The 25,921-nt window shown below is 42.1% G+C and overlaps 1 protein-coding gene across 3 annotated transcripts in view; it reads right to left on the reverse strand.

Annotated features, from left to right (window-relative positions):
* Positions 1-25,921, reverse strand: part of RNF130 (ring finger protein 130) — a 288,762-nt gene that overhangs the window by 167,191 nt on the left and 95,650 nt on the right. For 2 of the 3 annotated variants that reach the window (XM_030213323.1, XM_030213322.1), the window contains exon 2: positions 16,869-17,063. The exons of the other annotated variant lie outside the window; for it this stretch is intronic. In XM_030213323.1, the coding sequence (XP_030069183.1) occupies positions 16,869-17,063 (195 nt within the window). The remainder of the gene's footprint in view (positions 1-16,868; positions 17,064-25,921) is intronic. 3 annotated transcript variants of the gene reach the window in all.

Below are 25,921 nucleotides of genomic sequence, written 5' to 3' on the forward strand. Positions count from 1 at the left end.
TCCCATCTGCGGACAACCTTGCTAAATACTTCAATGAAAAAATTGCAAACCTACGTAACACGCTACCTCAGGACAACACCAATATCGAAAATTTCATCACTGGCTTGGATCCAACCCCTGGTGAACACCCAGCGGACCAAACCTGGTCAAACTTCGCTCTCCTCACCGCGGAAACAGTCACCCAGGCGATTAATAGGTTCTTCAACTCTCACTGTAAATTGGATACCTGCCCCAGCTACCTAATAAAATCTGCCCCCCACCACTTCATAGCAGACCTAACATCCCACTTAAACCACATGCTTCAACAAGGTCTCTTCCCTAAGGAAAATGGCAACATCCTACTCACCCCAATACCAAAAGATCCCAAGAAAAAATCAAACGAAATTACTAACTACCGCCCAGTAGCATCAATCCCACTGGTGGTCAAATTGATGGAAAGCATGGTAACCAAACAACTTACTGATTATATAAACAAATTCATAATATTACATGAATCACAATCAGGATTTCTCCCCCTCCATAGCACTGAAACAGTACTAATTACCCTCCTAGCCAAATTCAAGCAGGAAATAGCAACAGGCAAAAGCATACTTCTCCTCCAATTCAACATGTCCAGTGCGTTCGACATGGTAAACCATAAAATACTACTAAGACTCCTAGATTACTTCGGGATTGGCGGACACATACTTAGTTGGATCAAGGGTTTCCTAACCACTAGAACATATCAAGTGAAATCAAGTTCAAACATATCACCACCGTGGAAAGCAGAATGCGGAGTACCTCAAGGATCACCACTATCACCGATCCTTTTCAACCTAATGATGACCCCACTAGCCAAATCCTTATCCAACCAAGGCCTTAACCCTTTCATCTATGCAGACAATGTCACAATATACATTCCTTACAAACGTGATCTGACAGAAATCACCAACGAAATCAAGCTCAGCTTGAATATCACGGACTCATGGGCAAACGAATTTCAACTAAAACTGAACACAGAAAAAACACGCTGTCTCATCCTCTCATCCCAATATAATACGAACAAACCCACAAACATAAACACCCCAGATTACACCTTCTCTATCTCAGACAGCCTGAACATTCTCGGTGTTACAAGAAACCGTAACCTCACACTAGAGAACCAAGTAAAATCTACAACAAAGAAAATGTGGAAACTCAAACGCGTGAAACCATTCTTCCCGAGGGAAACATTTCGCAACTTGATACAATCAACGGTACTAAGCCATATAGACTACTGCAAAGGAATTTATGCGGGATGCAAAGAACAAATTATAAAGAAACTTCAGACTGCTCAAAACATGGCAGCCAGGCTTATATTTGGAAAAATGCGATTCGAAAGCGCCAAACCCCTCCAAGAAAAACTGCACTGGCTCCCAATCAAAGAACATATTGCTTTCAAAATCTGCACCCTGGTTCATATAATTATCTACAGCGAAGCCCAGGGATACATGACAGACCTCACAGACCTACCAACCAGAAACACAACAGGATCAACACGAACATACCTAAATCTCCACTACCCAAGCTGCAAAGGACTCAAATATCAACCTATGCATCCAGCTTTTCCTACATAAGCACACAACTATGAAACGCATTACCAAAAGCCATGAAAACTTATGATCACCTAAATTTCTGGAAATCATTAAAAACTAACCTGTTCAAAAAGGCATACCCTACCGACCCAACTTAAATGCCTGTACCCTGCAACACAACGAAACCAAAGCTCGTAATGGACATATAATAACTCTTCCTCTCTACGATTTCCTAATGTGTCTGTACACACGAACCTTATTCTACCACAACATTACTGTACTTGTTCATACCAGAATTGGCGAACGCCTTTACAATACTATGTAAGCCACACTGATCCTGCAAATAGGTGAGAAAATGTGGGATACAAACGTAACAAATAAATAAAAATCTTTTCCATTCTTCCCTCACCCTTATGCTTATACGAGATGAACCACTGCATTTCATACTGGATTGTAAGAGAGCTGTTGACTTTTATCAGGCGTAAACTAAAGTTTTTAGATAGTCTGCCCACAGTTTCTTTTGACCCAAGAGAGCTGGAGTTTGTTTAAGAGAATGCACAATGATCAGAAGTCTACATCTCCATATAACCTTCCTGCAGGACAGACTTTAGAAGGCCAGAACCCAGGTTGTTTGGGAGACACTGACATTCACTGCCAATTTATGGTCAACTTTGGTAGAAGCAAATTTCCGAAGCCTGGACTGGATTTCATTCCATACATTCATCTTATTGCTTTTCACTGGACTTTGAAATTTGGCAAGTTGGTGTTAGGTTCTTGGTAGTTGGTACACAGCCTAATCCTACCCTCTTAGAGCCCTTTTCTGATGTTCTCTTCCAGTTTTATAATGGCATAGTTAAAGGACTCATCCAGTCTGCCCAACAGAGAATTTCCATTGAATGCAAAAATGGGAAAAAGACCCAGAAGTTTCTCTGACAAAAATACAAGGGGCAATTTTCGACTGCAGGTAAAACAGATCTTTACACATGTAGCTAGCTGAACTAAAGGTAGACAAAGTGATGGGGTAGGATGGGAAATATCTGAGAGTACTGAACGAACTTAGGGAAGTTCTGGTGGCTCCACTGTCTGACCATGTCAATGCTTCTTTAGAACTGGAAGTAGCACTGTAGGACTGAAGAAGGGCAGATGTAGTCCCTCTTCACAAAAGCAGAAGCAAGGAGGTAGTTGGGAAATATAGGCCAGTTGGTCTGACCTCTTTGGTAAATGCTTCTAAAACAGAGGATAATGCAGTTCCTGAAATCCAGTGGCTTGAAGGACCTGAGGCAGCATGGTTTTCCTACAGCAGGCTTGTCCAACCTATGGCCCATGGGGCAGAATCTAGCCCACCAAGTGCTTTTTTCTGGCTCTCGGAAACTTGGCAATTCTTGAGGCGCTTACAGCGGATTCCTGCTTCCTCACCATTACTTAGTTCCCTCTAAGTTTGAGCCATGTGGTACCAGCAGTCCAGATTGGTCTTGCAGTTTCAAGTCTCGAGAGACTTCAAACTGTGAGACCAACCTGAACTTTTGGCACCATGCGGCTCAAGCATGCAGAGACCTGTGTCATGGTGGGGAAGCAGACCTGGGGGGGGGGGGGTTACATATGAGAAAGAGAGAGACTGGATGAAGCCTGGGGGGAGGGGACACAACGCACCTTTGCATTTTACCACTATTTCAAGGAACATGTGGCAAAATATGACGGTGCGTGTTTTGGCCCTCCAAATGTTACAAAATATAAAACGTGGCCCCAATATAAAAAGGTTAGACAAGCCTGTCCTAGAGATAGGTCTTGTCAGATGAATCTGACTAATTTCTTTAACTGGGTAACCAGAAAGTTGGATCGAGGGAGAACGGTAGATGTGGTGTACTTAGATTTCAGCAAAGCCTTTGACAGTTTCACACAGGTGTTACCAATGATGTGCCAAAAAGACTGGTTCTTGGTCTGGTTCTTTTTAACAGTTTTGTAAGTGATAATGCAGAAAAGGCTGTTTGGAAATGTTTGTCTCTTTATGGATGACTAAAAAATCTGCAGTAAGGTAGACACTCCAGATGCTGTGAATAACATGAGGAGAGATCTAGCGAAGCTTAAAGAATGGTCTAGAATTTGGCAGCTAAGATTTAATGCTAAAAAATTCAGGGTCATGCATTTGGACTGCAAAAACCCAAGGGAGAAATTCAGTATATGAAATGAAGCGTTTTTCTGCATGAAAGAAGAGCGAGACTTGGAGGTGGTAATATCTGATTATCTTAAGGATCCTTGGCTACAGAGGGAAAAGAATAACCAATAGATAAAAGGAAGCGATAGTGCCGCTGTATAAGTCTTTGATGAGACCTCATTTAGGGTACTACGTACAATTTTGAAGACCACACCTTCACAAAGACATAAACAGGATGGGGTGGTTTGTAGTCTTCGTCAAAACAGATGGGGACAGAAAGGTGGGAGAGAGAAGATATGATAGAGACATTTAAATACCTATACAGTGTAAATGCACAGAAGGCAGGCCTTTTTCAGTTGAAAAGATGCTCTGGAACAAGGGGGCACAAGATGAAGATGAAAGAAGATAGACTCAAGAGTAATATAAGGAAATACTTCTTTATGTAAAGAGTGGTGGATGCATGGAATGGCCTACCAGTGGAGGGGGTGAAGAGGACAGTATCTGAAATGAAGAAAGCATGGGACAAGTACAGAGCTTAGTTTTTGGTATGGATGGGAGACTGAATAGGCCCTATTGTCTTTCTCTGCCATCATTTTCTCTGTTTCTAAATAAATTGCTATTTGAGAAATTGACACAACATGCATTCTTTTACCGATACTCAGAAGGGGCATTTCCAAGGGTTAGATTGGGATGAGGACTGCAATAACAGGAAGTACATTTTTTTAAAGTTATCCACAGAACATTGAGGTGCAAGAGTCTTTCGGTATGTTTTTCTTCAGCATAGTTCAAAATGTATCTGCAATCTTTGCATTTTTACGGGCAGTAGGAATACTGTTGTCTACCTACTTTGCTCAGTGCTTATTAGTACTGCTGCTGCTGTGTTTCTAAAACCCCTTTTTTATTTGAAGATACCCTGTGGGTAGTACTGCTTGTAACTGGAGAATTATGGAATTACTATGCTCGTTCTCTGACTCAGCAGTGGAAATGCGCAGCCTCCTCCTTTTCCCCTTTTGGGGATTGTTCTTTCTTGCTTTCTGTCTATGCTAATCGTTAAACTGCAAGGCAGTTGGTTTGGCATCTCTCAGGTTTCTTCCTGCAAAAGCTTTCTCTACAATGATCTCCATATGGCTTCCTGTCAACACACACACACAACACAGGTCATGCGGCCCATTTGATTCGTATACCTGCAGCTATCAGAAAACAGGTAAATATTTTCAGCACGCGGTCAGAATGTATATGCCAATGCCTAATACCAAAATAGAAAACTGGGAACAGGGCAGGATTCATGCACAGGCAAACCAGGGAAAGCGTTAAGACCCAAAGTTCAGAAGAAGTCTAAAGACTGGTCAAGTCTCTCACATGAAAATGGTCAACTCCTAAAACGGCACAAAGACAAGCATAGATCTGCCAACAAGCAATACAAAAAGCATACAAAGAAGATCAGTAATAATAAAAGGAGTGGTTTACTGAAAATGGCTACCGACATGGCCACGTTTCACCCCTGACCTAATCTTTTATTATTACTGATCTGCTTTGTATGCTTCTTGTAATGGTAAACTCCTGACAGATGTGAGAGACTTGGGCTCAGAGCAGATGTAAAGACTTTTACATGGCGCTGTAAGCAGCTAGATTAAGAGGTAGGCAGGATAAAGAGCCAAGAAAGAGAAGCTCTTACTTTTTAAATATTTTACGAGGGTTAAATGAATAGTAATGCCTCCACCTCCATAACTTTTGCTTAAAATGTAATAAATAAAAAATGAAATAATGTTTGAAACTTGCTCTTTTATTACCCGCATTTACTTTTTTTTTTTTTAACATAGTTACCACCATTCGTCACACATTTCTGCCAACAATGGACAAGTTTTTTGAAAACCGTTGTGAAAGAACTGCACATCATGTCTCTTCAACCAGTTGCTCACAGTCCTTTCCACCTCTTTATTCAAGTTGAACAGATGCCCCCGCAGGTATTCCTTCAATTTTAGAAACAGAAGGAAATCACATGGTCCTAAGTCTGGGCTGTATGACAGATGGTGCAATTTTGTTCTGAACTTAAGGGGCCCTTTTATTAAGACACGTAGGCATCTACGCGCATCCAACATGCGCCAATTTGGAACTACCACCTGGCTACCGCGTGGCCTGGGTGGTAATTTCATTTTTTATGCACGTCCACTACACGCGCTGGAAAATATTTTTTATTTTTCAATGCGTGGTGCTAACCGGGCAGTAATCAGCAATGTACGTATGCTGATGATTACCGCCCGGTTAATGCGTGAGACCTTACCACTAAGTCAATGGGTGGCGGTAAGGTCTCAGACCCAAAATGGACACGCACCAATTTTTATTTTGCCGCACGTCAATTTTCAGCCCCCCCCAAAAAAGAAAAAGCATTTTTCACAGGCGCGATGAAAATGGATCTGCACTCGTCCAATACACTTGCTTTTACTAGCTCAGGCCATTTTTCAGCGCACCTTAGTAAAAGGACTCCTAAAAGAGCAAGATTTGAAAAAATATCTGTGTGAATGGAAGGATTACACAGAATATTATGTTTATTCTTAGATGAGACAAGATTAGAATAATGGAACTGGAGATGGAAAGAAAAAAAGCGCGGGGTACAAATGTAACAAAAAAAAAAACCCTTTTCTATCTTCAGGTAGTTCAAGTGGAAGTGATGAGACAGCTGAGAGATTCCCAAGATGTGGAAGGGGGGGATTCCAGGTACTGTAAGAAAAGACAGAAGCCCAAACCCGTAATACGATCTCAAGTGAGACAATAATAATAATAAAACTTTATTTTTAACCCGCTGTATCTCAAGCAATCTAAGCAGGGAGCAAAAGACATTCATAATAAACTTAAAATCAATAAATCGTAAATAATAATAAAACAACATCATATATGACTACTAATACAAACTTATCCAGTACTATACAACAAAGCAGTATCATGATAGTCCATATGCTTGAGTAAATAAATAGGTCTTTAGGTCAGTAGTGGTGAATGTGACAATGAGAAGTTTATCCTCTGTACCTACTAGCTACCATAATTCTTTTCAGTTTCGCTTGGGTTTAGAATGTTTTTTGCTCAAATTATAACTGCATCTACATTTTGAAAAGATGGAGATTCATAAACTAGACCACTCAGTAGTATGTGAACTTTCTACATGGGTTCCCCCGGGCCCTTTAGACCCTACTATACAGACCTTGAAAGCATTATCTTTGAGAGAAGTAGAACAATTTGAATTTGGTACCTCTAGAGTTAGAAACAATTTGATGAGAGATGAAAGAGAGGCTTTAAATAAACTTGCAATAGTTATCTGAAAGGCTGATAAGGGAGAAGCTGATGTGCTACTGGCCTCAGAAATCTACATGGAAGAAGTACATGGCTTGGATAGCCATGGGTCATACGGCCTGGATGGGCGCCTTTGGGAATTCCTGTGAGCCTTTAAGATTCTTAGGGCCACGTTTACTAAGGCGTGTTAGAATTTTTACACACCTACAATTAGCGTGCACATTAACCATGTAGGCACCTATAGGGATATTGTAGGCGCGTACATGGTTAACACGCCTATAACGCGTCTTAATAAACAGCGCCCTTATTTCTCTTTCTTTATCTATGTGGGGGGGGGGGGGTTGCCTTTTTTTTGTTGTTGTTTTTCTATCCAATCCTAATTGGCGTTCCTCCTTTCTGTGAATATTTTAATGTTGTAAACCACCTAGATTTTTGATTGTGCGGTATATCAAATTTTAAATAAACCTGGAAATACTGTCAATTGATAGATACTACTATCTATGCAGAGTTACCTGCAGACCCTTCTGATGACATATTATAGCAAATAGGTTCATTAATAGTGGAAGGGTTAGCCAAAGGATGCCTTACTGTGAGGCAGAACATCACTTTTAAAATTATACATGTTTTATATCTTGCTGAAAAGTCACAAGAATTTGACACATCTCCCGAGTCACTCTATATTTTTCTGCGAGGGATTCTTTGCTGGAAAGAGTATGTAAGCATATTGACAAATGTTTACAACCAGGAGTATCTTCCATAAAGTCATATGTTAACGATATGATAAATCTTTTGTATATTTTACAAGCAGTTGAAGCTTCAAGTATCTCTACTTTGGTACTACTGGTGTTTTTGGATGTTTGTTCTTTTTACACCAGCATCCCCCAATTACAGGCTATTCAGATCATTAGAGACATATTAGAACAGCAGCCTCACCCTCATTTGGTACTTACTGACTTTTTGGTGCATTTGAGTGAAATTGCTATAAGTCAACTAATTTTACTTCAATCATAATTTTTATCAGCAATAATTAGGAGTGGCAATGGGAGCAGCCTTTGTTCCCACAGTAATTTATTTATATCAGCATTTGAAGAAAAATGGGATTTTTTTTTCTCTTCAAGTCTCTCACTGACTATGTTTCATCGATCACTTCAAAATGTATAGCTTCTTCCACAGAAATTAGAAATAATCTACCAACCAAATACTGTGGAATCTATTTAAATACTTTGACTCAACTCATAAAAATAGCTTGGAGGAAAAGACCTCAATACAACCTGTGGCACTCAGTGAAAAATCAGCATTAAGCTGGCACATGAAGATAGCATGACACGGAGATAGAATGACACGGAATAACCAGCTCCCTTTGAGAAAGCCGGAGGGCGAAACGGGTCCTCGTCAGGCGATAAAGGCTGGAAGATAAGTGTTATATAGCAAATGCATTGGCTTTGGTATGAATAAGACTGCGGATACATGAACTGTAATTTACTTATAATGAAGAAGTGTCTATTAGTGATAAAATAATAAAATAACAAAATTAAGTAAAATAAGATGGTGGGAGGTTTTTGGCCAGTGATGATGAGATTTCTCTGTTGGGCACTAAACGTTCTGTGATTTTTCACTGAGTACCACATGTTGTATTCAGGTCTTTCCCTCCACGCTGTTTTTATGAGTCGAGTCATAAGTATTTGAATAGATTACACAGTATTTGGTTGGAAGATTATGTTTCATAGATGACATATTCTTTTTATGGTGGGAGTCAGTGCAAATTTTGTCTGTTGTTTAAATTCCTGTCACCCCAGGATTAAGTTTAAGGCTAAATACCATTTTTACACGATAACGTTTTTGGATGTTAAGGTATTTTATCATCAGAAGTATTTTTATACTTCCATTTTTTCAAAACCTACTGGCAGAAGCACCTCCTTATCTTCACACCAGCATAGCCTCACAATTTTTGAGATAGCGATGTATATGTGGGACAGATGAATATAAATGTATGGCAGAAAGATTGAGGAAGCAGTTTTATGACTGGGGTTACCCCGCGAGGGTGGTTAAAAAAAAAGCAGAGGAGAGAGCCTTTTTTAAATCAGAGGCAAGAATTGTTGAATTACAGAGAACAAGCTTCATCTGAAGATGTGTTAATGTTTGTAATGCAATATTCAACAGTGTTTGAGAAGTAGAATGATTAAGCTGCAGTTGAGTCTTTAAAGGCTTTGCCCTTGTTTTGAGAACCTTCAAGTTATGTTTTCTTTTGCAAGAAGTTGGAATTTAAGTGATAAATTCAACCACAATGAGGTTTGGAGGTCTACGGAGAATACAGTGATAGGACAGGTGCAACATCAACCCTGTGGCTACTGCTCTTTCTGTTCAACCATGTTGCAAGCCTCCTGGTATGAAAATCAAAGGATGGGAAGGAAATACGAATTGTGTAGTCTTACTACTTGGTTATAATGCATGTCATTTATCTCCTGCAGTGCCCGTGTGGGTTGCTCTGTATAGGCTAGACTTCTATACTACTGAAAGTAGGATTAACTGAACATCAACTTTATATTAGAGCAAAGAAACTTTCAGAGCCTTTAGTATCTAATTGTATGGTCAAAAATCATGATTTTGAGGCCTAATGGTTAGTGCAGTGGGCTGAGAAACCTGGGGAACTGGGTTTGATTGCCACTGCAGCTGCTTGTGACTCTGGGCAAGTCACTTAATCTTCCATTGCTCCAGGTACAATAACTTAGAATGTGAGCCCATCGTGGACAGAGAAAATACCTGCATATAATACATATGTAAAACCACTTTGGTGGTACATCAAATCCAAGACACTTTACTCTATAGTGCTAGAGCAGCTATGGTTCTGAATCCCAAGGGAATATACAGCGGCAACTCTGCCAGCAGGAACAGAGGTGGATTTTCTATTTTTATACCGTCTCCCCACGGATTTGAATTTTTCAATTGAGTGGGCCTTTTTCTAACTTGAAGTCTCACCAAGAAAGGGGTGGAATTTTGTGACATAATGCTTTTTAAACTTAGAGAACTGTCTCCTGGAGTAGCCATTTTGGAAGTCACTTTCGATAGACAGCACTGGAAGGTTTCCCCTGATGAAGTGGATTGCGAAACAGGGAGTCCCTGTTGGGAAGGTATCATGAATCTCTGTGACAGAAGTGAAGATGAGCCTTTGAAAATTAAAATTTTCAAGTTAAGCACGTGGTTATTTGAAGTTGGAAAGAGAATTACAGTACCTCACTGTTCTGATTATTACTGTGAAAGATTCTGAGATATTTGCTCTTTTTTGAAATTATGTTAATTCAATATAAGTTAATTTCTTTTCTGACCCATCACCCATGATGGTTTTTAGCCTGCCCTAAAAAGGAGTAGGAACAGAGTAGTTAGTCTGAGGTCTTTTTTTCTCCACTTTTTTTTTTGAGTTTGTAGTTTTAACTCAGTAGTTCTTTCTAAATATTAAAGAAACAGTTTCTTTTGGTGGGTGGTAAGACTGTGAGAACCATCTTCACAATTGCCTGTTATGTTCCATGCTGTGTAAGGCCTAGTGTTCCCATGTTGCAACAGAACTTTCTTCCTGTGCTTCTGAATGCTTCTCAATCATTCTTCCAAATTTTTCAGGGTTGCACATAACAATAAGTGATCTTCCTCTAATTGTCTTTTATGAGTTTGTCAACCTTTCTCATTCAAGAATCTCGTTGCTGCTATAGGTCATCCACTTTGTTTTTGATCACACAAATCAGCCCTTCCCAGTCTGCAATCTTTACACTTTTTGGCCCGGTGATGCACAGTACTCACATCAACACTGTCATCATCATAAATAATCCACATGCAACAGCGAATTTCAATTGGAGGGACTCCTTCAATAGTCAGAGACTCTATCACAGCACACTGCTTAAATCACACCACATGCACAGCGCACTTTCATTTTACAAGCAATAGCAAAACAGCCTCTTCACACAGACACGTCTCGCCAACTGAGGTAAAGGAAGAGATTTCAAAGAACAAGTGAATCCATATAGCGTGTCACTACTGTCATCTGTTGATGAATTATGGGGGAGGAGGCATTACTTTTCATTTTACCCTCATACCTAGTATAGCTGCTGTAAAGCAGTGGAACACAATTGAACAGAAATGGACAGGGCTCTGACATTCCTCCCCAGGGAGTTTACTGCATCCCACTGTGCTACAATACAGCACTTAACACAAAAAAAGAGCAATAAAAAAACAGCCTGCATGTACTTTTTACCCGCCTGCTTTGTACCAATAAAAGCATAAGAAACCAGATAATTTTGCTTTACTGCCCCAGTAATCCTACCCACTGAGATCTGCTTTTTCTGCAGGTATTTTGTCCCTTGAAAACCACATGTAGATTTGAAGGATTAACCGCACATTGCTTGCCTCCACCAAAGTTTAGTCAAACAAGCTTTCAGGGACACATTCTGGCAATGCATTTGAACTAGAACAATGCATTGCTTCTTGAATTTTTAGCCACATAAAAAAGTGGGCAATTTTCAAAAAGCTGGTTTAAACTAAAAAAAAAAAATGTTTTTAAACCATGGACTGTTCAGGTCTTTATCTGCCGTCATGTACTATGTTATTAGGAAAAGGACTTTGCAAATTGCCCTCTTAAAATTCATAAGAGGAAGAGATTATTCTTTAGCTGAAATAAACATCAAATACAAATGGGCAGAAGTTGCAAACTCCTGCAGTATAATGTGAGCCATCAGTGCTGGTGACCAGATGACACCTGCTGTGAATCATGGGAAGAAAGACCTAGGAATTCTCAAACCAGAAGGATCTAAATAGGGCTGGAAAATGCATGCACTAGGCATTCACCACAATCAGTAAGTGTAGGGTTGAAACTGTGAATAACTAGGGTTTCAGTTAGGGAACAAGACCAAAGCAAGAGGAAGTGAGCTTGCATGTCCTTTCAATATTCCATTCCCCACTTTTGGCCTTGAGGAGTGGCCTAGTGGTTAGGGTGGTGGACTTTGGTCCTGAGGAACTGATTTCGATTCCCACTTCAGGCACAAGTAGCTCCTTGTGACTCTGGGCAAGTCACTTAACCCTCCATTGCCCCATGTGTAAGCCTCATTGAGCCTGCCATGAGTGGGAAAGCACGGGGTACAAATGTAACAAAAATAAAATAAAAACAGAATAGCAGGCCATAGGCTTAACCGACTAGAATCACTGGGAGCTGCAACAACAAAGCAAATTGGTAAACCAGGGATTTAGCAGAATTGCACCCCCCACCCCCCGGGGTTACAAACCCCTCCAAACATTGTGACTTTAGTGAGGCATCGGAGAGGCACTGGAGAAGCAGGCTCCCTCTAAGTACATCTAGTCATGAAAGTGGATATTTCAGACCTGATAGGAGCAGACCAGCAAGGCATGGCAGCCCTCCCCATGATTTGCAGCATCCTTTGTGGGGAATAGCAGGGTCAGTGCAAGAGTATTGGGAGCCCTAAGTGACCCTTTCAACCTTATTTTTTAGGCCTAGCCTGTTGGCTCCCCCCGCCGAGATTTTGATAATTAAATGCTACAATCATGATCACCATGCTACTTTACTCCAAGAGACCCTGATGCAGAAAATTCAGTCAGCTCAGAGAAAGGATGCATTGGAAAAAAATGAACTGCATTGCATTCTGAGGAGCAGTCTCTTTCTCTCTCCCTGCATTAATAAAAATAGCCTACATGAAACACTTCTCTTCTTGGTCTTATCGTCAAGGAACATTTGGCACTGACAGAGAAGAAAAGTGGGACAGGGTGACAAGACAGCAGCTGGAACGCAAGGGTAACTATATTTGCAATGTGCTGAGGTCAAGGTTAATAATTTACTACAGGAACAGACAGTAAGATGTGCAGCTTCTGGCGTTGTTTCTGCAAAATGTTAAACTGAGCCATATTGGTTTTTGCTAAGAGCTTTCTGTAGCTATCTCTGCTCTCCTGCCTAGCCCTGCGCTGAAGTGGAAAACTATCTACTATAATAAAACTCACCCTCAACGTTCTGAGGACACTGACGTCAGTGAAGCCAAGCCCTGACTTCCTTCAAAAAGGTTCGAAGGTTCGTGGTGGTGAAGCCACCAAAATCGCTCCGGGCCCCGCCCTTGAGGGCGGAGCAATGGCAGAACAACGAAGGGGTTGGCAGGGAGGGAGGCAGAGAGGCGGGGGGGGGGGGGGGGGGGGGGGAAATCGCTCCGGGCCCCGCCCTCGCGTCAAACGTCATGACGTTGGGGGTGGACCAATGGCAGAACAACGAAGGGGTTGGCCAGGGAGGGAGGGGGTGTTGGCGACGAAAACCTTGCTAACACCCGTTTCATTTGCTCTTTAACGGGCCTCTTTTACTAGTGTTCTCTATAAAGATCAACCAAACACACCATGAATCTCATATGCACACTGGCAACCACTGCGTCAATGCACATGTGCGTTATTTATAAAGATGAGAGGAAAAACCTCATACTACTGCGGCTTTAGTCAGTTATTTCAACCGGAGACAAAAACGGCTTTAAGCCCACAGTGAAGAAGTAATCATTGGCACAAAAACCTCTCAAAAAACTTCTTCCCTGACTCTGTGTGAGAACATTAACGGAGCAGCAGAGCACATCAAAGATAAGTGATTTGAATGATTTATCACAGTATTAAAGAAGTTTTTTGAGAAGTTTTTGTGCCAATGATTACTTTTTCACTGTGGGCTTAAAGCCGTTTTTGTCTCCAGTTGAAATAACAGAGTAAAGCTGCAGTAGTACGAGGTTTTTTCCTTTCATCTTTATAAATAACGCACATGTGCAGTGACGCAGTGGTTGCCAGTGTGCATATGAGATTCACGGTGTATTTGGTTGATACAACTTATTAATAATGAATCGGATCTTTTGTGGTTACACCTGCGTGATTTATAGATCGACATATCAAACTCTATAAAAATCATCCCATCTTGGGACTGGACTACAAAACCCTAGAAATCCCCACGATATCTATTAAACAGCAGACATCTCATCTTATTCAGACCCCAAATATAAAGGAAGTCTTTTTCTCTTTTCCATCACCACTGATATTACTCATATCTCCCTCCTGCTCCTCCACTGCCTGATTCTGTCAGTTAAAACACAATTCACTTTTTTCACATCAAAGAAAGGACGGTAATGCAACAGAAATGAAACAAAGCCAAAACTGCTGTCACCAAACTTATCAGGCAGTACAAAAGGAATTGATTAGAAAGGCGACAACCCTTCTGATGAACTGTGCTCAAGATTGGAGAATAGATCACAGAGCTTCCAGCTTCCATATCAGAAATGTAAATGCATGTACTGAATGAAAGGTAACCAGTGACACAGTTAGCCTATGTTATCAATAATTTTGAACTTGAAATAATTCACATTCTTTACCTATTAAATCAGCAATTTTAGCAACATTGCTAGTCAATTGGAAGGTTAAAACACATTAAGGGGTCCTTTTACTAAGGTGCACTGAAAAATGGCCTGCGCTGTTGTAGACGCGTGTATTGGACGTGCGCAGGTCCATTTTCAGCGTGCCTGCAAAAAAGGCCTTTTTTTGGGCCGAAAATGGAACATGCAGCAAAATAAAAATTGGCGCAACTCCATTTTGGGCCTGAGACCTTACTGCCACCCACTGACTTAGCGGTAAGGTCTCATGCGTTAACTGGGTGGTAATCGTCAGCATGCGTACACTGCTGATTACCGCCCAGTTAGCGCCAAGCGGTCAAAAATAAAAAAATATTTTCGGATGCGTGTAAAAAATGGAATTACCGCCTGGGGCTTGCGGTAGTTCCAAATTGACGCACTTTGGACGCACATAGATGCCTACGCACCCATGTAAAAGGTTCCCCTTAGAGGCCTGTTTACTGAAATGAGGTAGTTTTTGCGCTTATCGCATGTTAGGTGCAAAAACATAATGTGTGCTAACCCCCGGATATGGCCATTAAAACTGTGCGAGCAATTTGACCGCGTGGACAAACTCTGTGTACAACAAGCTAATTAGAGCAGATAACTGGCCACTAGCAAGCAACTATTAGCACTAACTGCCACTAATTAGAATTTATGTTTGCAACTTTCTACACATATTCTATACAGTGGTGCGCGCAAATTCTTGTGCACGAATCTAAAAAGAGGGCATGGCAATGGGAGGGGAATGGGTGGGGCATGGGCATTGCTAAAAATGACATGCACTGTTATAGAATGTATTCGATCCGCGCCTAAATTAGGCGCTGGCATTTACACCAGATTTTAGTTCGCGTAAATGGTCTCGCCTAAATTTTAGCCAGGGGAACAGGTACTATGCATATTCTATAAACTGCGCCTAACTATTGGTGAGGTTTATAGAACAGAACTAAGGGCGGGTTTTTTGGGCTCCATATACAGAATCTAGTCCTAAGTGCAAAGTTTGTACAATAACTGTTGGGGCCTGATCTGCATCTGCCCTGGGCCATCGAGAGACTGAGCTGGGTCCAGGGCAGGGCCACTTTTGCCCCCCCCCCCCCCCCCCAGGACGCCGTGTAGCTAGACTTCAAAAATTTGCCCCACCTCCATGCCCTCCGCCACGACCCTATATATCTTGGCTGGTGGGGGTCCTCAAGCTCCACCAGCAGAAGTCTTCCTCCAGCCCTGTTCTCCACCACACTGCCTGCCCTGTGGCTGTTTCCCCTCAAGTCGTGCATATTCAATTTCATCAAAACCGAGCATGTGCAATGTAAAGGGAAGCAGGGTAGGCCATGCGGCAGAGAACAGCGCTGGAGGAAGACTTCTGCTGGCAGGGCTTAGGGACCTCCGCCAGCCAACCGGAGTGGCCTAGTGGTTAGGGTGGTGGACTTTGGTCCTGGGGAACTGAGGAACTGAGTTCGATTCCCGGCACAGCCAGCTCCTTGTGACTCTGGGCAAGTCACTTAACCCTCCATTGCCCCATGTAAGCCGCATTGAGCCTGTCATGAGTGGGAAAGCGCAGGGTACAAATGTAACAAAAAAAAAAAAAACCCCAGAGGCCCTGGAGATGAACCCAGTTTGAAATCCTGCGTCTGCTACTTCCTCTAAGGGGGGGCCCGGCACCAGAGACTGTCTCTCTCCTGCTCCTGTTGGGACCCGGGTGATTGCATAAACGCGATCATCCGGGTCCTGTCAGGAGCAGGAGAGACACAGACTGTGGCGCCGGGCCCCCCTTGAAGGCCGGGCCTGGGAGAATCTTGCCCCCCCTGCATCTGCCCTGCAGTTACTAGTTACTACAAAAGGCAGACATCTACTGCACAGTAAATGTATCAGTGATATCTACCTATGCAGTTATCACAGCTTCATGTTTGTAAAGAATACCCCCCCCCCCCCGAGTAGCATTAAAGACCTGATGACTGTAACTCTCACCTCTCAAACCCCCCCCCCCCCGAACAGCATCAAGTCCCCGATGACCATAACCCTCCCAACTGTACACTGACCCTCTCTCCATCCTCCTGACCTCCCCCAGAGGTTTCCCTGGTGGCATAGTGACAGGGCAGAAGCAATCCATAGATGCCCCTGCTCCGGTGTTATCCTGGGTTCAAATTAATGGCTCTGACCCCTAGCTGTAGCCTTAAGCGTACTCATGCTATCTGCAGCAGGGATAGCACACGGTAACCTATCCCCTAATTCTATCTACTGCACTAAAAGTTAGATGTAAATTAGGTGCGTACCTTCAATGCTACGGCTGCTGTGAGCCAAAATACGCATCAATGGCAATTATGTGAACAAAAGCACTCAGGCACTATTCTGTAACATGTTTCACTTTCATGATTCACAACTGTGCTCTAAAATCAGAGGATTCCTTCTCCCGCCCGCCCAAATTTGTGTCTACTGGGATCACAAGCCCCACTTCTGTTCTCAGGAAACTGAAAGCCCCTTTCTGCCTACCTGGATAAGACATAGTCACCGGCTCTTCCTTGGAGACATTATTGTAGATGACCACTGCAGTGGCGTTGTGAGAAGCGGCTCGCAGGATTTTCTCTTTAAAAGTGCAGTTCCCACGCTGCAGCAGTGCAATCCAGTGCTTGGTGTTGGGCGGCACATGGAAGCGCGTTTGAGGATCGCAACCTTGTCGATCAGTCACTGAAAGCACAGATAATAATAAAAGAGAGAGAAAAGAAGCATTTAGACTTTGTCTACAATTCTCAAAAATGAAGTAAAATCTCTGAATTGATTTCAAGCCGACATTTTTCATTGATAATAGGTGCTATCTTTTGATCTGGATCTTAAAGTGGGCTCACAGGAACCCACATTAACAGAAACATGTGGATTCAACAAATTTATATTCATTTTCACAACGTGTTTGATATACAAAAAGTCTGTCCAGCTAACTCTGGGAATCAGCTAGACAAATTTTCTGGTTACTGTTTCTCCCCTGTTGATTGATTTTTGTGTGTGCAGGTTGTAGTGTGTGTAAAATTTACCTTGATAAAAGTAGAAACACTGGAGGAGGAGGGAGGGAGGGGGTGGGCATTTCTGAAGCAAAGTTTAACTTTTACTAGCCAGCGGCGATATTCACTGCAAAGGTTAGGACTTTAAATCAGGCATGGACACGATTCAAAAATACCATTTTGGAAGTCCAGATCAGATGTATTCCACATATTAATAAAAGGTGGAAAGAAGAGCAAATGACAGCCAGAATGGTTAAAGGGAGAAGTGAAAGAGGCTATTAGAGCCAAAAAAAATCTTTCAGAATATGCAAAAAAGATCGAAATGAAGAAAGCAAGAAGCAACATAAGCACTGGCAGGTTAAATGCAAAGCACTGATAAAGAAGACCAAAACAGAATATAAAGAGAATCTTGCCTCGGAGGCAAAACTCATAGTAATAACTTTTTCAAGTAGAAAGCTTGTGAGGGAATCCATGGCACCATTAGATCGTCAAGGAGTAAAAGAGGCACTCAGGGAGTACAGGGCCATAATAGAGAGGCTGAATGAATTCTTGCTTGGTCTTTGCTGAAGATGATGTAATATATCTACCTGTAGGGTGACAATGCGAAGGACCTGAAAGAAATCTCAGTGAACCTAGAAGATGTACTGAGCCAAATCGACAAATTAAAGAATAGTAAATCACCTGGACCAGTGGTATACACCCCAGGGTACTAAAATAACTCAAATATGAAATTGTAAATCTGCTGTTAGTGATCTGTAACCTGTCGTTAAAATCATCCATAGTACCTGAAGATTGGAGGGTGGCCAGCGTAACGCCTATTTTTAAAAAGGTATCCAGGGGTGATCCGGGAAATTACAGACTGGCAAGACTGATGTCAGTGCCAGACAAAATAGTGGAAACTATTATAAAGGATAAAACCACTGAACACAGCTGAAGGAGCGAGTGCAGTTGGAATATGTAGACATGATGGTTAGGGACAAAAGTACTGGGATATGCAGCTTACATTCAGCCTATAGAATACATCTAACTGGTTGGCTTGTTGGTAAATTATAGGAAACCATTTGAAAATGCATAAAATCATCAAGAGCCATTCAAGTATGGGATAATCAAGAGTCCTTTATTGATAGGCCTGACACGGGCTGTGTGTTGGTGTCAAGCACCTGCGTCAGGGATCTAGATCAGACATACATAAAAACCACTAGTTCATCACACTGTAACAAGATAACAAATGCAAAACATTTTTTAAAATAAAAATTCAGTGAAAAAGTAATCCATACTTATACAGGACATGTAAAACTTAAGAAAGAACACATGCAAAGTGTATCTAATATGAAAGACGTGAGCAAAATGTGTATAAATTACACATCAATAATGTGAACCGAAATAGTTCTTCATGGATTACAAGTTGACTTTGTGCAAAAGTGATATCATAAACAGCTGCATGAAACACATTAAAAAACATGATAACCATATATCTTACCAATAGGAATCAATCTATTTAAAATAGTAAGCTGAAGGCTGAACATAAGAAAACAATAAAAAGATAATGAGCATACCAACCCCCTTTTTTACTAAGCCGTGCGGCAATGCTAACACAGCCCATTCAAAGTGAATAGGATGTGTTGGCATTAGCGCACAGCAGCCGCTAGTGAAGCTTAGTAAACAGGGGCATCAAATAAAGTAACATCAGTATGCAGCAAAAATAAAAGCACTGTAGCAGAAGAAAGTCACACTACTGGAGAGCAAATACAGACGGACTGGCATTCATAAAATATGGCAAAAATGGAAACACTGTATACAAAAGAGTCTCACGGCTGGTGAATATAAAAAAAGACCAAACTCAAAAAAGGACAAAATAGGAAACCTTTTGAAAGCATTATTCTTTCAGTAAGCATTCTATTCTCCTGTCGGCGAAGCACAGTCAGAATTGTAGGAAGTACTTTGCACATATATGGAACATCATGTGTGTTAGTTTGTGATTATGCAGTAAGGCAGAGGTGTGTGTGTGTGTTAGTTTGTGACTATGCAGTAAGGCAGAGGTGTGTGTGTGTGTGTGTGTGTATGTGTTAGTTTGTGACTATGCAGTAAGGCAGAGTGTGTGTGTGTGTGTTAGTTTGTGACTATGCAGTAAGGCAGAGGTGTGTGTGTGTGTGTGTGTGTGTGTGTATGTGTTAGTTTGTGACTATGCAGTAAGGCAGAGTGTGTGTGTGTGTGTTAGTTTGTGACTATGCAGTAAGGCAGAGGTGTGTGTGTGTGGTTTTTCTTTCTTTCTTTTTTTTTTTTAATTAAGATTGCTTCTTGTACACAGCCCAAATCCATGGACGGTGCAGGTAGCAAATTTTTCAAATGAACTTAAGCTTTCATTAATAAGTATATACTGAAACACCAAAAGTTCCGATTCTGCTTGCAATCATGTATTCAAAGCACAGGTGCTTATAAACAAGCAGTAATCAACGCATGGTTTAAAGGCTTAGTATGGCCGTCTTCCAGCACAAAATATTTAGAGCGTCCTAGACCTGTAGTGTAAAGTCAGTCACAGCAGTGACTCTTTCAGGCTCAGCCGTTTCTAAGTGGTGAGTCTGAAAAAACAGATTATATGCTACCAATTATCACTCTATGATGAAACGCATGCTGCCCTGCAACATCTTTCAGTTGGGGACCGCCAAACAAACCAAGCTCTGTCCCTGCTCCTAGTCTCCCTGATTGTTGATGCTTAGTGCAGCCAAACATTCGTGGAGCCATGGAATCTACTGTCCTCCCTGTTCCCCAGGTAACAGATGCGGAACGCACAAGCCTGATGAGAGACGTCCAAGTTAGAATGTCTACAATAAGGCAAGTATTTTACAAAAGGACTTCAAAATTAGATGCCTGCATGGACATCCCTGCAGCAGCATGTCAAACAGGAGCACCCATTTCACAAAATCAAATGGTGACAATACAGATGCCAAACACGCAGGCACTTGGGCGTATCAGGTTCAGCACTGTCATATCTTTTATACCACAGATATTGGCAGTACCGACCATGGCTCATCCGTGGTAGCACCTGACCATCATGCCACTAGTCAGAACCTTCCTGCATACACCCCTCCCCTCACCCCCACACAGCCCTCCTCTTTCCCCAACAGTCAGACTCCTCTCACCAATGGCCAAACAGCTGCCATCAGTAGGGAGGTCCCCAGACTCCCCCTTCAGGTGGGGGGGGGGGAGGTAAGTCCAGGAACTGGGTCTGGGGGGTGGGAGGTCTTGCACCTGGCAGGGCCATCTGTGAGGGCCTTGGGCTCAGAGGGGGTCTCAAGGAGGCTGCCATATGTCGGGCTCCTGCCCGCACATGAGGGCCTTCCCACCTGGAGGTCCCCCTCTACTGGTGGGGGTGGCTGTGAGCAGGGGTGGTAGGAGAGTGTACGGGGGGGAGGGGAGCCGCTCTAACTGGTGGAGTGGAATGTGTGGTGGGAGAGGGGTAGCACTGGGATTATGGGACGCCAAACCTCAGAATTTATGCTGCCCCTAATGCAGGCACTTAGTTGTGCCTGGGAGCAGATCTAAATTCCAACGTCTGGGCTTTCCTCTAGAGACGAAAATTCCCTATGTAAAATAGAGAATATATGTCTGAATTGTGGTCCCACCCAGACCATGCCTTCTCTCCGCCACTTGCGATCTGGACACACTGAGTTTCATGACGTCTGAAAGGACACCTGTCCAAAATAGCTTTTAAACATTTGGGCATGTCCAGACATTTAAATATTGTAATTTAAACATTGAGAAGCTTCTAAAATAAGGGCCTTAGTTAATTTATGGTTACAGATTTTGGTCTAAATTTAAGGATTGGAAGATAGGAAGAAAACCACCTCTAAGTTTGCGGCTTACATAATGGTTCTTTTGGCCAGGGCTTTAATTTCCTGAAACCAGTGAAAGGGAAAAAATTATTACACAAAAATGTTTTAAAAATTGTGAGGAAAAAGAAGATAATTTTGGCCATATAAATGATTTATATCAGTGGTTCCCAAACCTGGTCCTGGAGGCACCCCAGCCAGTCAGGTTTTCAGGATATCCACAATAAATATTCAAGAGAGAGATTTGCATACAGTGGAGGCTTGAACTCTCGGCAGCCATTTTAAACAAGCAGCGGCGGCAAGATTAGCGGCAGTGGGCAGAAAAGCGTGGGGACCTTTCCTGCCCCGAAGCAAGCCACTAGACCACCGGGGGTGATCTGAGGTATGGATGGAGGGAAAGCAACGCTCCATTTTAGTTCCATGGAAATCTCGCAGGACCCGGGTCCATCCCCACAGGATCCCCGTGGACCTTGGCCATGGAAGGATCTAGAACTCCTTAGACTTCAATCATCCCTGGAATGGTTTAAGGTTGAGCTTAAAACTTACCTTTTCACAGAGGCTTGTTAATATTCCCTGTTGCCCCATCAGTAGACGCTGGCACCATGAGACTATGAGGATTCCCCCCCCCCCCCCCCCACCACGACTGTGTTCCCCCCTCCTCCGCTTTTCTATCAAGATTACTGTCATTTTCTCCCCCCTGCCCTTTCTATCCTATTTGTCTTTCACTTACTTCTCTCCCCTTCTCTACCTTTATATAGTCTGTAAGCCGCTTAGCTGGCACTGCTGATGGGCGGATAGAAAGTTGCAAATAAACTTGAAACTTGAAGGACCCCTAATTTAATACATTTTTTTGACCAGCTTTTGGGAACCTAGTACTCCATTCCTCAGGCCTAAACATCTTTAGTTCACTTTGTTTTTCAGACCTCATAAAGGGCATATAATGCAGAAGGCTAGTTAAGAAATAAAATTAGCCCAATAAAAATGAATCAACCTATTTTTCTTTTATTTGTTAACCTTGATTTCTGTATCCTCTGACACAAACTCCAGAATGTGCTCCAGTGAAGAACACGGGGGTTGCTCATTAAAATCTCTTCAAAGCCATTATCCAGAGCTTTAACCCTGTAGATAAAATTCATTCATTGCCCCACAGGATTTATAACAATACAAATTACATTTCAGATCAATAATATCTGGCTTGCTAACAGAAAAGGAGGCTAGATAGAGCAGAACAGAGGCACCAGAATACAGATCTTGGGTCTGTCACTAACGAAACGGCAGCTGCACACTCGGAAATTTTGGATTTTCAAAGTGAAGGCCAGATGGACTAAATAGGTTTTTTTTTCCCCCAGAGAAACAAATTAGGAGAAACCCCTTCAATACTTTTGGTCCCGAGTGCTGGAAAGTGTAAACAACATCTTGTTCCATCTGTTTCTCTAAATATTTTTCAATTTTCTTTTTCTTATGTGGTAGTTAAAGCTAACTCCTAAGAAGAACACAGCTAAACAAATTAAAACCAAAAAAAGCTTTTAAATTGGTTATCCAGCCTTGGTAGCTGTAAGTGCAGTATAATAACCTTGTCTCCAGTCAGCCTAGCAAACAGAATCAGGCAAAAAGCATCTTTTGCAGCCGCTGCTTGCACCATCGGTGCCAGGAAGTGTAACAAGAACAGTAATGCTGTAATAAGGTTATTAAGAGCTGAATGGACTACATCCACTTTTCAGCACAGTCAAGCAGCTTCTCACCCCCCTTCTTGTGCTCTAGCTCCAGCCTCTAAGGTGCGCCAAAAATTGGCCTGTGCTGTTGTAGGTGCGTGTATTGGATTCGAGCAGGTCCATTTTTCAGCACACCTGCAAAAAAGACCTTTGGGGGGGAGGGGGGCTGAAAATGGATGTGTGGCAAAATTAAAATTTGGGTCTGAGACCTTACTGCCAACCATTGACTTAGTGGTAAGGTCTCACGCATTAACTGAGCGGTAATCATCAGCGCAAGTACACTGCCGATTACCGCCCGGTTAGCGCTGCGCGGTAGAAAATAAAAAATTGTTTTCTGCTACGTGTATTGGATGTGTGTAAAAAAATGGAATTACCGCCTAGGGCACGTGGTAGCTGGGCGTTAGTTCCAAATTGATGTGCGTTGGATGCGCATAAGCACCTACGTAAAAGGGCCCCTAAGAAAAGCAGAGAAGCTATTTCATTTCTCTAGAGCTCAGCTGTGCTCCTGGCCTAAAAATGAACAAGCAAGATCCAGGAATAGTATCGGCTGTGATACCTGTCTGATAAAGTAGTGCAGTTGTCTTGTTAGTCACTTTAAAGATTAATAAAACAGAACAAAAAAAAAGATGATACCTATTCTTTTTGACTGGACTAATTTAATACAGTTTGACTAGCTTTTGAAACCAGAACCTTCTTCCTCAGGTTAGGATGGCACACGGCATGATTACCCCCCACCCACTGCCTCAGGGATGTTCTGTTACAGAGCTCTGGGATCCTTTATCTAGAAACGGACCTGAGCATCCTTTGAAAAAGTGTTTGTGTGTGCAAGGTAACTACTCATGTGAAAACCCTGCATCTGTCTATCCACATCACACGGCTCACGGCTGTTAAAGCATGTGGTTCAATGGAGAAAAAGAACATTTATTAATATAAAATAATCTTATGGGTCAATATTTATACTCCATAGTCAGCATTTCTATTAAATGCTGGCAAAGACATTTAAATATATCACAGATATTCAGCACTGGCTGCTAACTGGATATCAGTGAGGAATATTTGGGCATGCAGCAGACAGACACCTGCTGTTATCTGGACAGAAGTGGTATTTATTTATTTGTTACATTTGTATCCCACATTTTCCCACCTATTTGCAGGCTCAATGTGGCTTACAAAGTACCGTAAAGGCGTTCGCCAAGTCCGGTAGAGAAACAAATACAAGGGAAGTCTTGCCTCACAAATCTACTGCATTTTTTCGACAGGGTGAACAAACATGTGGACAAAGGGGAGCCGGTGGATGTTGTGTATCTAGATTTTCAGAAGGCGTTTGACAAGGTACCTCATGAAAGACTCCAAAGGAAACTGGAGAGTCATGGGATCGGAGGCAATGTATTATTATGGATTAAGAGCTGGTTAAAAGATAGGAAGCAGAGAGTAGGGTTGAATGGTCATTATTCTCGATGGAGAAGGGTAGTTAGTGGGGTCCCTCAGGGGTCTGTGCTGGGACCGCTGCTTTTTAACATATTTATAAATGACCTTGAGATGGGAGTAACTAGTGAGGTAATTAAATTCGCAGATGACACAAAGTTATCCAGGGTCATCTTGTCGCAGGAGGAGTGTGAAAGATTACAAGAAGACCTCATGAGACTGGGGGATTGGGCGTCCAAATGGCAGATGAAATTCAACGTTGACAAGTGCAAAGTGATGCATGTGGGAAGGAGGAACCCGAATTACAGCTATGTTATGCAAGGTTCCGCGTTAGGAGTTACGGACCAAGAAAGGGATCTGGGAGTCATTGTGGACAGGACGTTGAAATCTTCAGCTCAATGTGCTGCGGTGGCTAAGAAGGCGAACAGAATGTTGAGTATTATTAGAAAAGGGATGGAAAACAAACATGAGGATGTTATAATGCCATTATATCGCTCCATGGTGCGACCACACCTGGAGTATTGTGTTCAGTTCTGGTCGCCTCATCTCAAAAAAGATATAAATGAATTGGAGAAGGTGCAGAGAAGAGCGACAAAAATGATAAATGGGATGGGATGACTACCCTATGAGGAGAGGTTATGACGGCTAGGACTCTTTAGACTGGAGAAAAGGCGGCTGAAGGGTGATATGATAGAGGTTTACAAGATAATGAGTGGGGTAGAGCGGACAGATGTGAAGCATTTGTTTACACTTTCTAACAGGGGACACAAAATGAAAGTAGAATGTGGTAGGTTTAAAACGAATCGGAGAAAGTTTTTCTTTACTCAGCTCGTAGTTAGACTCTGGAACTCATTGCCGGAGAAGGTAGTGACGGCAGCTGGCCTTGCTGAGTTTAACGGGGGTCTGGATAGATTCCTGAAGGAAAAGTCCATTGATCGTTATTAAATTTGGGGTTTTTGCCAGGTTCTTGGGGCCTGGATTGGCCGCTGTCAGAGACGGAGTGCTGGGCTTGATGGACCTTGGGTCTTTTCCCAGTGTGGCGGTGCTTATGTGATGTTGTGGTCAAGTAAGGTTCATGTTTTTTTCAGAATGGAGATCGAAGCGAGGAAAGGTTACGTAGTGTCCATTACGAACTTTGGTTTTGCTGTGTTGCAGAGTTCAGGCACTTATGTTGGGTTGGTAGGGTATGCCTTTTGAACAGGTTGGTTTTTAGTGATTTCCTGAAATTTAGATGGTCGTAGGTTGTTTTCACAGCTTTTGGCAGTGCGTTCCATAGTTGTGTGCTTATATAGGAGAAACTGGATGTATAAGTTGATTTGTATTTGAGTCCTTTGCAATTTGGGTAGTGGAGGTTTAGATATGTTTTTTTTTAAAATTTTTATTTAATCCATTATATAATTTTACATTCATATCATATAAATGCTCAGAATTAGAAAATAATCAATAAGAAACTAACAAAAACAATTCCCAAGAGGGATTAATGGAAATTAAATTTTTTTATATTTGACCACAATTTTTGGGAGCAAGATCTGGAAAAAAAAAAGAAGAATAAAAAATGAAAAAAAGAGAGGAGAACACAAAAT

Source organism: Microcaecilia unicolor, chromosome 8 (assembly GCF_901765095.1).
Source record: "Microcaecilia unicolor chromosome 8, aMicUni1.1, whole genome shotgun sequence".
Classification (NCBI taxonomy): Eukaryota; Metazoa; Chordata; class Amphibia; order Gymnophiona; family Siphonopidae; genus Microcaecilia; species Microcaecilia unicolor.